Source organism: Pezoporus wallicus, unplaced genomic scaffold, assembly GCF_028554395.1.
Source record: "Pezoporus wallicus isolate ANWC-B61680 ecotype Strahan unplaced genomic scaffold, APGP_CSIRO_Pwel_v1 contig_4684, whole genome shotgun sequence".
NCBI lineage: Eukaryota > Metazoa > Chordata > Aves > Psittaciformes > Psittacidae > Pezoporus > Pezoporus wallicus.
The window spans coordinates 1,130,942-1,143,324 of record NW_026637499.1 but is presented as its reverse complement, the minus strand read 5'-3'; the positions used below and the strand labels follow the sequence as shown (position 1 = coordinate 1,143,324).

General features: G+C 51.5%; 1 protein-coding gene across 2 annotated transcripts in view; it reads left to right on the top strand.

Moving 5' to 3' along the window:
• ASTN2 (astrotactin 2) overlaps positions 1-12,383 on the top strand; it is a 330,328-nt gene that overhangs the window by 78,840 nt on the left and 239,105 nt on the right. For both annotated transcript variants that reach the window (XM_057405885.1, XM_057405886.1), the window contains one exon: positions 2,290-2,674. In XM_057405885.1, coding sequence (XP_057261868.1) covers positions 2,290-2,674 — 385 coding nt within the window. The remainder of the gene's footprint in view (positions 1-2,289; positions 2,675-12,383) is intronic.

Genomic DNA, 12,383 nt, shown 5'->3' with positions numbered 1-12,383 from the left:
TTCCCTGAGGGCAAAGACAAGGTGAGCCCAGCCAGGCAGCTCCCCCACTGCTGCGGATGCCTGGATCCTTTCCCTGGGTCCATCTGGGAAAGCTGCTCCTTGCACAAGGCTTTCACAGTCATCCCTGACCTTTTCAAAGCATCTGGGTTGTCTCTGGTTGTGCTTTTCCAGGGAGGGCAAGCTCTGCTGTGTCTGCAGCTGTGGAGTGTTCTGCCCTGCGCTGCAGCCACTTCACAGTTGCAGAGCATCCAGCCATGAGCTGCATCCAGCCAAGCAGCTCTGGGACTTGGTGGTGAGGCTTTGGAGAAGGCTTTTCCCTGTAGTCATGTCCATGACTGTTGTTTTTAAACCCTTCCGTAATGTGAAGCCCTCGCTTTCTGGAAGGATGCTAGCACACAAGCATGGATGTGGTCTTGCAATGTGGTTGGTCACGTTGAAGCCTGTGGCCCTGCTGTGTCCTTGTCACTGGGCCTCCCTTCTGGAGTGTCTGCTGTGCCATGGTTTCTCTCCTGCAAACTGGACTTCCAAGGAAATGGACAGAGTTTGGTACAGGTGGCTCATGCTAGGGAGCTCCTGTGATGCTCCGGGTTCTCCATGCGTCAGGCACTGCACAGACCCAAGGAAATGCATGTCTGCTCTTCCAGGTTGAGGTGTCCAGGCTGGTTCTTGTTTCTGAGCATGGAATGCCATGAAGGGTCCTTATCCCATGGTCCTTTAAGTGCTGTGTTACTGCAGGGCATGAAACCGTTCTGCTCACCAAGCCCTACCCTTCTCCAGTGCAGAGATCCCTGAGCATCTCCTGGATGCTAAATTGCCTTTCCTGACGGCAGCATGCACTGGGAAAGTCATCTGAGCAATGCCCTCCTGAATCCCCAAGCCCTGCTCTCATTTGTTACAATTAGGGGGCAGAAGAGGGGGTCTTGATGTGGGAGAGGCTGGGCTACTCTATGTAGCAGATCATGGTGTGGGGTGGTCCAGGGAAGCATCTTTCCTCTGCTTTTGCTCCCAAGGCCTCTCCCCCAGCTTAACTCCCCCTGTGAGCTGCAGTTTTTGATGCCACCTTTTTACAGCTGATCCTGCTTGAGCTTCTTGTACAGCTCCATGCTTTGCATCCAATGCAGAGGGAACATTTGCACCTCTCCACTTTGCTTTTGCACGCTGCCAAGTCGCGGGCTGCAGCATCCCCTGTGCCACAGAAACCCCTGCCCTGGTGTTCCAGGTTTGGCTGCAAAGCCCTGAGGGTTCCCACTGCTCCAGATTTATGTGTCCTGCTTTCCTTCTCTGCCACAGGATAAAATTGCTCTGACCCTGTGGAGATGAAGAGGCTGGTACACGTGCAGCTCCAGCCTGTATGGGCCAAGGTGGCCGAATTTAGGTACTTCCTTGGGAGGAGAGGCTACTTCCATGGATATATTATAGCTCTTTAGGAAGTTGGGTTTTTGGGGTAGAGTTTTATTATAATGTAATTGGGGACTGTATTGAATAGTTTAGAGGTGGGTGAAGAGGAGAGCTTTGCAGAGATGGTTTTGGTCTGGAATGCGTTGTGCTGTGCCCCCAGGTCTGCAGGTGAAGTCTTGGTGAAACCCAAGGCTCATCACTGCCAGAAGTGCTGGGGCTGGGGTCAGCATCATCTGTGTGATGCTGTGTCTCTTTGAACCTTTACAGCTCAGGGGTCAGTGGCTGCGTTGTCTTAATGAGGTTTTTTCCTCCTAAGTGGTGGGATACGATTGCCTCCTTGTCCATTTCCCCCTGCAAAGTGGCAGGGGGGGCTTGACCACCTCAGACCCCTGTGTGGGTGAGCTGGGGGCGGACCCAAGGGATGTGTGGTAAGAACAAAGACCCTGGGAGAGGGAGCAGGATGTGACTGTGCTGTTCTCAACTAAAAGCCATCTCTGGCACCCTGCTCACCTGCCTGGGATGTCCCACCCAGGGGTGGCTGCTCCATGAACCCACCCATGTGTGGTTCATGGAGCACTGATGAAAGGGTGCTCTGGGGATAGAAAAGGAGAGGGTCCATGGATGCTGGCTACAGCATCTCCTTAACCATCCTTTTGCCTTCTGCATCTCCCGACCTGTCCCTTTGCCTTCTGCAACTCCTGACCCATCCCTGTGCCATCTGCATCTCATCACCCATTCTTGTGCATCTCCTGGCCTCTCCCTTTGCCTTCTGCATCTCCTGACCCATCCCTGCATCTTCTGCATCTCCTCACCCATCCTTCTGCATCTCCTGATCCATCCCTTTGCCCTCTTCATCTCCTGACCCTTCTCTCCCTTTGCTCCCCTCTGCAGGGGGGGCTGATCGCGCTGCTGCTGCTCCTCCTGGTCTTCATGGTGGCTCTGTACGCCCAGCGGCGCTGGCACAAGCGCCGCCGCATCCCGCAGAAGAGCGCCAGCACGGAGGCCACGCACGAGATCCACTACATCCCCTCGGTGCTGCTGGGCCCCCAGGCCCGCGAGAGCTTCCGCAACTCGCGCCTCCAGGCCCACAACTCCGTCATTGGGGTGCCCATCCGCGAGACCCCCATCCTGGATGACTACGAGGATGAGGAAGAGGAGGAGACGCCGCGGCGGGCAGAGCCCAGCACCAGGGAGGATGAGTTTGGCAGCCAAGTGACACGGACGCTGGAGAGCCTGGGCCGGGGTGGGGATGAGAAGCCTGACTACGAGAAGAAAGGTTTGTGGCTTTTCTGTCTCCTCTGTCCCTCCCCATATCCCCTGCCAGGCTGTCTGTCCTATATGGGGTCACCTGGAGAGGATGGCTCATCCCCATATAGCCCCATGGCCGGCGCTTGGCTCTCCAGGCTTTGGTCCTCAGCTGTCAAGGTGGTTTGCAGACCTTGTCTTGGAGCTGCTCTTCCAGAGATGGGAATCGCTTCTGGATGGTGATGGGGAAACTGAGGCATGGTTGCTATAAGACCTAAGTTATCGTTGCCAGCCCTAAGAACCAGGTCCCCTGGACTAGCATCAGCTTTTTACTGCGCTTTGCTCATGGCTCAGGTACCATTAGGGGTATGTGAGCGTGTGCTTGGAAGCTTCATGGGATCTGACCTGTTTCCTTTGTCATCATCTCCTTCCAAAACCAGTCCCCTCTTTCCAACATAAGCCTGCATGGCATGATGATTTGGGAAGCTGATGGCTCAGCTTTCAGGCTTGGTGGTGTGTCTGGTCCTAGCAATGGCAGAGACTGCTGTGAACCCCCCACTGGGTTTGAGGATGCTGGATGTGGGAGCAGAGCTGGCATGTCCCTAGGGAGAGGAGGACAAAAGAGTCTGAGGAGGAGTCACTGCTGCCACTGCAGCAGCACTGGAACTCCTGTCTCCTTAACAGGATGGGAATGCTGGGATTCATGCTGTGGGACAGGGGTATCCATCAAGCCTGTCTTTACTCTTTAGGTTCATCGCTTTGCTTGGAGCAGGGCATCCATTCTATGGAGTGAACGTGCCTGTGCCGGGGCTGCTCCAGCCTGCTGAGCCATGGGGCTCCTCAGAGAGCTGCTCCATGAAGCCATATTTTCTGCTCCTGGCACAACGTCCCCGTGCTTTATTCTCTGAGCAATCAGACAAACGATCCTGTACTCGCCCACAAACAAAGTCATCAGGGCTGGAGATTTAAGATGAGAGCACAGGAGCTCTGAGTGGAGCTGGGAATGGCAGATCAGACAGTTCTGATTGAGGGAGAGTGCAGAGCTGAATCTGTGTGGATCTAATGGATGGACACAGAATGCGAACACCTCCCACCTGTGTTCTTTGGTGTGGCAGGGAGGATGTTCTATAGCATCTGTAGGTCAGATTAGAAAGAAGCCTATACAGTTCCCTATGTGGGTTCTGGCTGCTGCCTCTCCCTGTGATGCTGGCTGCTTGTAAGGTACAATGTGAGAGAGCACCACTGTTGCAAGGGGTAAATCCCTGATAGTAGGCACATAGAGCAGGGCTGGGGTGCCCATTCCTGAGTAGTTGAGGTGCTGCTGTGCTTCATGCCTTCCCCGAAGGTGCTGAGCTGGGATTTCAAGGAACTCTGGTCCTTTGCAGTTCCCTTCCCCAAAGCTCTGCCCAGCTCAGACAGTAAGAATTGGTGGGGTCCCTCTGGGTAAAGCAGTCCAGCATCGACAGGACCAAAGGCTGGACATGAAAGCACAGGCAGACATGGTCCTCCACAGTTGCAGTGTACATGATGGCACCCATTTCTGGCTGTACCGGGCATGTGGGAGCAGAAGGGGGGGCCCATGGACAGGGTTTGGCAGCAGTCCTGCATCTATCAGCCTTCTCCTGGGATGATGGGAGAGACCAAGCCGTGGGTGACAGATACTGGTGGTGTCTCTTCATGCTCTATTGGAGGGCCATCAGGAGCTCTAGGAGGAGGCCAGTGTCAGAGCCTTTATGAAGCCTATGAGAAAGACTGCTCTGTATTTACTTGTTCTCTTAACTGCAAGTATATAAAGCCCATGTTGCCAAGTCATGTTCTGCACTTGGAGAACTGTTTCCATGAGGGCCAGGCAAGGTTTGGGTGTTGATGTGTGGGTTAAAGGGACCATGGACAGCACGGGTACAACTGTGTGACCTGGGAGAGATGTTTCTGCTGCGTGGAGAAGAGCAGCCCTTTCCCCAGGGTGTTTTGGCTAATGCACACTTGATTGCCTGCATCTTTAAAGCCTGTCTCTCAGAAGTTGCAACACCCACCTCTGCTTATAGAAATGTCATTAGAAGCCATTTAATGCTATTCACCTGCAATGCACAGTGAACAGCGTTTGGATAAACAAAAGCAAAGTACATTAGTGCTAATTGCTGAGTGACTGCAGCAGGAGCAAGGAGGGGATGCACCAGCTCTTCAGTAATGCTGGACCATCCCTCCCTTCATCCCATGAATGCCCATAAAGACTGAAAGGTCCCTGTTGGAGCACCCACAATGGCACTGCTGGGGGATAGGGATGGGGACAGGTCCTCTTCTTGGCTCCATGGAGTAGACAGCAGCTCTGAGGAGCGCAGACAGGTAGAGCCCAGATGTGTTGTGTCTGGAAAGCAGGTCCCTGCCCTTGCAATGGTCTTAAGTGGTGGCTGAGGTTGTGTTTCTTCCACACTTGAAGTGCTCTTTTACTCTTTCCTCTTGTAAATAAGGTTATGATGATGGTTATTGTTGCTCAGACCAACGCAGAGGTACCCAGGGGTCAACCTGTCATCCTTGAGTGCTGATCTGAGCATCCCCGTTGGCATCCCCCTTTGTGTAAGGCTGTCTGTTAGCCTTCAGAGATGTTTCCCCAGCCCTCTGCTCAGTGCGAATGAACAAATGAAAGCCTTCATATGTTGTAACTGAGCTACCTTTTTTATTCTTTCATATTCTCTTCTTTGTTTTGCTTTTCTATAAATTATTTAGAGTTGTGTGAGTGGGGAAGACAGCAGTAACTGCATTTCAGTCCTCTTCAAAACATAATAGTAAACAAGATCTAGGGCAGAATATTAAACCATCTGAGGGCTTCGGGAATTGGCAATAAAGAACTTCTTATACTGACTGAAAATCCCCCCTAAGCTAGGGCTGCAGGCTGCCTGTGGGGCCAGGGCTACGCCAGGCTCAGAGATGAGTTCACAAACGCTCATCTAGCATCGAGGCAGGTTTGTGCATTGCCTGGACTGATCCTTCCAAGGCATGCCGGTTCACTGTCTGCTTGCTCCTAGATGGGCATTTCCCTTTTGGATGAGGCTTTGCTCAAGGAGTTATTCCAATAATGTTATTCCAATGATGTTATTCCTTTTCTGAAGCTGTTTGGAGCCTGGGTTGCGGAGGATGAAGCGGCTGTAGTTCAGGTGTAGGATTTTAGGCTAGAAATATAAATATACATGCTGGGGGCTTTGCACTCTGACCAGGTTTGCACACCCATGGTAAATACAGGGATATGGGAGGCAGTGGATGTGCTGCACATGCGGGCGCTGTGACTGCCCAGGAGCAGCAGACGCAGCCAGGATTCCCATGGGGATGCGGCAGGTGGGGTGGAGGAACTGCAGTTGGTGTGAGCAGACACCGTGTCCCTGGAGATCCCCAGGGGCTGGAAATCAGCTCTGCTCAGGCACGGTTTTACAGGTGGATGGAGGATGGATGCTGGAGCGTGGCCCTAGCTGAAGGACAGGGTCAGCCTTCGCCAAGTGCATGGCTGGAGCTGCCAGGTTTCAGTGTGGTCACCGGGGCTGGGTGATGAGCTGTGCCCGCATCCCACAGAGTCCATGAGCACCCAAGGGAAAAGCTCTTCTCGCTGCTCTTGCAGCGTTGATAAGACATCAGCTGGGACTTGTCAGCGAGCTCCAAACAGTATCATCACTGGGCTGTCACCAGAGGCTCTTTCAAGTGTCACTTCCCAGTATTAATTATCAGGGATGGCAAATGCGATGAAGATGGAGAGTTTTGGCTCATCCTCCTCATGCCTGTGCTGCTGCTCTCTCCCCATGTGTGGGCAGTGATTGATTCCCAGGGTGCCAGGTTGTGCTGGCAGCAGGAGCTTCTCATCACTTGGGATTTGTGCCCCCCACACTGTGCTGCTGTTGGACTCCATTCCATGAGGAAAATCAGTGGAACAGGGTGCCTGGAGAAGCTGTGGCTGCCCCATCCCTGGCAGTGTTCAAGGCCAGGTTGGACACAGGGGCTTGGAGCAAGCTGCTCTAGTGGAAGGGGTCCCTGCCCGTGGCAGGGGTTGGATGAGCTTTAAGATCCCTTCCAATGCAAAGCAGGCTGGGAATCAATGAAGAATGTGGGGTTTTTCTTCCTCACATAGAGCTTCTGGATGTATCGGGTTAGGCAGGGAATTGCACTGGATGACTGTTAAATACATCCTTGCAAAATGGGAGAGAAGCCCCTGCCCTGAATGTTGAGCAGCACAAATGTTTTGCAGATCACGGGCAAGCGAAACATGGATCAGAGAGCCAAACTTCCCTCCCAAGTCTCGGGTACCTCGAGCAGCTCCCGCGTGGTGCCAAAGCATCTGAAGTGAAGCCCAGCACAAACAAAACACAGGAGCAATGTGCTGAATAATGACATCTAGCAACAAGCACGTCTGAGTGATAAAGTTAATGAAATTACAGGTTCTGACCTGATACCGGGCTCTGCTGTGGGTAGATAAACAGCAGGGCAAAGATGAGATGTTTATTTCTCCCTAGCTGCAGTTGTAATCTGGATGCGCTGTGCAGGGCCATTAACATCATTACTGTGATGCAAAATCGTTTTTGACTTGGGGGACAAAAATACATAAAGAAAAATCCCCCAGCTCCCTGGAGAATGGAAAGCTGGTGGAATTAGAATTGCAGCAGGAGCACAGCCTGACCCGGTGACATTGCTCAGAGCCCAGGTGAATTTAGACAGGAGGAAAATCCGAGGCAGTTTAAGAAGAAAAATAGTCTTTTTCTTTAAAATTAATATAATAAAATGAGATGGAGCGAGGAAGGAGGCAGTAGCCAAGCATCCCTGATTATCCCAAAGGATCCCTTTGTGCTGGTGTGGAATGGCGGCCATGCTGTCTCCTAGTTGTTTTGGGTTGTCTCTGGCAATTAGAGGGGTTTGTGTCGTTGTGGGTTTGTGTGGTGCCAAGTGTGGGTCTGCTGGTGGGGGCTGCAGTGTATGGGGTCCTGGTCTTCACCAGGAAGACTCCAGTCTGTGTTGGAACCCAGTTCCCAAGTGTGCAGTGCCCTGAGACTGAGGGAATTTGGCTGAGTTTGCCCAGGTTTATCTCTGTCCTCACTATCTCTGTCCTCATCGTGTCTGTCCTCACTGATCTGTGTAGTTTTCAGCTCATGCAGCTGATGATTTTTGCTCTCTACCTTTCCCAAGCAGATGGCCTCAAGCTGCAGCCCTTTGGGAATTCCTAACTTGCTTTTACCTATTGATATATCTGGCTTTCTTCTTTACCAACAGGGTTTTATCCTACAGCAGCAGGAGCCCTTTGCTTCTGTGCATCAGGTGCTGTTTGAGGGGGTTTGGTCCCCAGACCATTGAAGGCAGCATCGCTACAGCCCCAATGAGATGCGTTGGATACACAGAGATGGGGTTAGTGAATGACAGCAGATAAAAGCCCAGCAAGGCTGAATCTGGGCTTACCCCCAAGTTCCCTATCGAGAAGGTTTCACCAAACCAAATCTCTTAAGGATCAGTGAGAAGCAGAACTTGTGCTTGGTGGAAGCTGAGGAGAGAAGAGATGTCGGACTTGAAAATCGAGTATCTGCAATTCCAGTCCTGCAACAAAGGGACCCATCTTTATTTTCTGTTTCTTTCATGTTCAAAAAGAGAACTTTTCAAGAGAGCCTTTGTGCTGGCTTCAGAGACGCTGCAGTCTGGGTATGGCCTCCCAGTCTAGACAGGAGACAGGACTTATTACCGATGGTACCGATGATTAATACCATAGGCATATCAAAGGTGTGGTTGTGCAGTCATCTTGAATGCATACCTCCTGGACTTTCTTCTCACCTGCTGTGTTAACTTGGGTAAACCTCTGAAGTTTCTCTTAATGCTTTTTCTCTGTAGTGATAGCGAGAGGCTTTCCAGCATGGCCTGGCACCTAGAGTGAGCCTGGACATGGAGATCCAGCTCTTCTGCCACTGCTTGTTTTGGTAACCCTGGTCATATAGGGATGCTGGGGAGGGACTCATTAGGGACTGTAGTGATAGGACAAGGGGTAATGGGTTAAAACTTAAACAAGGGAAGTTTAGATTGGATATAAGGCAGAAGTTCTTTCCTGTGAGGGTGGTGAGGCACTGGAATGGGTTGCCCAGGGAAGCTGTGAATGCTCCATCCCTGGCAGTGTTCAAGGTCAGATTGGACAGAGCCTTGGGTGGTATGGTTTAGTGTGAGGTGTTCCTGCCCATGGCAGGGGGGTTGGAACTGGGTGACCTTAAGGTCCTTTCCAACCCAAACTATTCTGTGATTCTATGTCACTTGATCCAGTCCTTGTCTGTCAGTTGGAGCCAGACAGCAGAGAGGGCAGCATGAGGAAGCACTGAGAACTGCTAATATTAAGGGGTTGTTGTCACACCAGCTTCCAGCCAAACTGCTCTGGGTGATGCAGTCCAGCAGAACTGTGGGAGGAAGGGAGGAAAATAGCTTAGGTTTGAGATGACAGCGAAAAGCAGGCAGGGGAAGGGTCCTGGTGATGGAGAAAGGGGGCTTCCTATGCCACCCACCAATGCTGGAGCAACTGTTCTGGTAGCCTCATCTCAGTCAGTGTCTTCACCTCCCAGTGAAGACTCCTCTAAGAGAAGGAATGGCAGTGGTCTGGCCTGAGGTTTTGGTGCTGGGGAGAGGGGTATTTGGGGGGATGAGATTTGAATGAGGAGGGCAGTGGTTGAGCTGGCCCTGGAGGTGCTATTCCTTACAACAGAGTGAGCTCCTCAGCATCTTGGAGGTGAGACTTAAAGGCCAAGTGTGAGCCAGAGGCAATGCCCTCATACCAGCAGGGTTGGTGGTGTTGCTCTCTGATGAAGAAGGGTGAGACCATGGGCGATGGGATCAAGATGAGCAGCCTGATGTTGCTGTCCCTGAGCTGACAGCCCCGTGGCCTCAAGGGGACACGGGTGCTGGCAGGAGGTCCCTCACATGCCAGGGTGTGCTGTCCCTAATGCCAGGGCCAGGAGCCACCACCTGCAGCCACCATTCACTCGGGTAGGCAGATCCAGTGCCACCCTGAGCACTATCTAAAGGCTTTCTGAGCCTTTAATAAATAAAACGATGGCTTAACGCCTGCTGGGGCTGGAGGCTAAAGTGGGACAGTGCGTCAGACCAGCATCTGATGTGTCCTGGGGCTCTGTCTTCTTTCCAGTGACCTGATGGGATCATGACCCTCTTTGTACGTGATCAGCTTTTCCCTGCTCTAATCCCTGCCAACTCCTTGTGTAATTTCCAGAGACCTTTGAAAATGTATATTCACGTGGCTTGCCAGTGGAAAGTGGGTTGTGCAGTCCCCGATTCCTGCCTGAGAAACCTGGCTGTGAATTTCAGCTTGAAAGAAAGAAAATACAGAAAATGAGGCCCATCAGGGTAGGAATCAGGTCCCAATTCAGCAAAGCATTTAAACACATGCTTAGGTAGTGTCTCTTGTTATTAGACACATTAGATGTGGGTTGAAGTCCAACGTGTGTAATTCCGACTGATTTGAGTGTATTAATAAAGGGAGTAGGGGGCCCAGTTGCAGAGGTTACAACAGATATGCTGTTAAGTCCTTCAGTTTGATGGCGATGCCTGCTCTGACTTTAATGCTGGTTTGAAAGGTCCATACCTGCCAGGGAAAAGATTTCCTTTCCAGAGAGATAAACACAGTCATAATTAATATACTAATACATTAATTGCTTTCTGAGCTGTAAATGGAGAGCTGCCAGGCTGCAGTTTTAGGTTGTTTTGATCTCATCACTGCGCTTGTGGCCTCCATCTCGAGTTTGCGTTGTCCTCACCAATATGGCGAGAGGGAAGGATGGTTTCTTGGCCTCATGTTCCTGTGGGAAACGCTTCCCCTTCCTTATACCCCGCCAAGAAAGTGGCCTAAAGCAGCAGCATAGATGTACAGGAGCATGTCCAGGAGGTCTCCCCAACAAGAGCCGCATCCAATGTGGCTCCTGCTTCCTGCACAGGGTCAGAAGGGATGGGGAAGCTCCTGGGGACCAGTGGCCTCCTCTGGTCCTGCATACCCCTGGCTGAAGGAGGTGCTTTGCTGCCCTTGCTTAATGACTGGTTAAGGCTTAAACTTCTCAGACCAGTCAAGGCTATTACCGGCACACAGCAGCATTGCTGTTGAGGAAAGGCTGATAGGTTGGATTTCCTGATGTGACTTCCTTTTCTCCCCTCCCTTTGCTGAATCCTGCTTACTGATTTCACAATACAGAGGAGGAAAGAAGCAGATGGTAAAGTGGCTTTTAATGGTGCCATAGGGGATGGAAGCGAGGTGTTTCGGATACCTAAAGGGATGGTGGTTTTGTGAGGTCCTGTTGGTTAATCACCCCTTGGTAGGGCTTGGGCTGGTCTCACCTCAACATTATAATGTCATCCCATGTGAGAAGAAACACCCTTGGTCACCTCTCCCAACCACAGCCAGGTGACTTGTGGCTCCTCAAATCAGCAGCAGCTCTTTTAACACTGGGTTTTGTGGGGCTGCCTGGTGGAGACGTCGTGGCAGCTCCATGTGCAGTAGCCCTGATTCCCCAGATGTCCAAAGTGCTTTTCATCCAGGCAAAATCACAAGCTCACAGCAGATAAGCTGTGAAGTTTTGGCTGTCCAAGGAAAACAAGCCATCAGGACCTATATTTGTATGAAGGCGCGTTGTTCATCACTTTGTGCATCTCTATGAATGTTTGATAAAGCACTACATTATTTAAGGCGTTGCTGGGTTGTAGGCCAGTTGTTGACCAGGATTAGCTTTGAGATGGGGTGGGTTTTTTCAACTATTTTTCTATTTCCTGATGCAAAATCTAAAAAATAATATAGTGCCTGTTTATTCCCCAGGGAAGTCCCAGGGGGATCTCAAGTGGCATTCCCTCTCCTGATTTTCTGTGCTGGGTTGCATCTTGCAGCTCCCTTGTGTGCAGTGCAGAGGGATAGCTTCATCCCTGCTCAGGGCTGGTTCTTCAATGGTGTCAGTGTGGAGCAGAACACTGCCATCAGTTTCTGAAGTCAGGCTAGCCAGGAAAAAGAATGGGATCTGGGATGAAGGAGAACAGCTCCAATGTTCCCTGTTTCAGCTGGAAATAGAGGTGCTAGAGAGCACTTGGGCAGCCCCTGGGATGTGTGGCTCAGAGCTGAGGCTGCTCCAGATCCTGCCTCCTGTGTGAGAGTGATGGGTTTGTCTCAGTCCATGGTGCTCAGCACTTCTTCAGTTTGGCTTTGAGCAGCGTTGTGGGTCTGTCGGTCTGAATGTGTGAGATGTTCTAGTTGAAGATGTCCCTGCTCATTGGAGGGGTATTGGAACTAGATGGCCTTTGAAGGTCCCTTCCAACCCAAACCGTTCTATGATTCTATATTCTCCTTATCAGTCCATCCAAGGCTTGTGAGTTTTATGGGAAGGAGAGCAGGGAGGGCAGCTCCAGTGTCAGTACTTCCTTCTGTTTGCATGTCCTCTTCCTGTCAGCTGTGTTTCACCTGCCTACAGCATAGAGACAGTTCATTTTGTCAGCTGGCTCCAAAGGAAGATGGATCGAGGCCAGGCACAAGGTCTGCAGGCACCTTCCAGCCCCATTTATCATAAGGCAGTGACCTACCCAAAGGACCAGCAGGAGAGGAAACTTATTAAGGAAGTGCTTCAAATCAATCCTTCCTGACAGCCCCACTGACTTACAGCACTTGCTGAGGCTCACCCACCGGGTCCTGCAGGGTCTGGATGTGCTCAGCCTCACATCTGCGTGGTTTGGAAGTCGTATGCATTTGATACCCC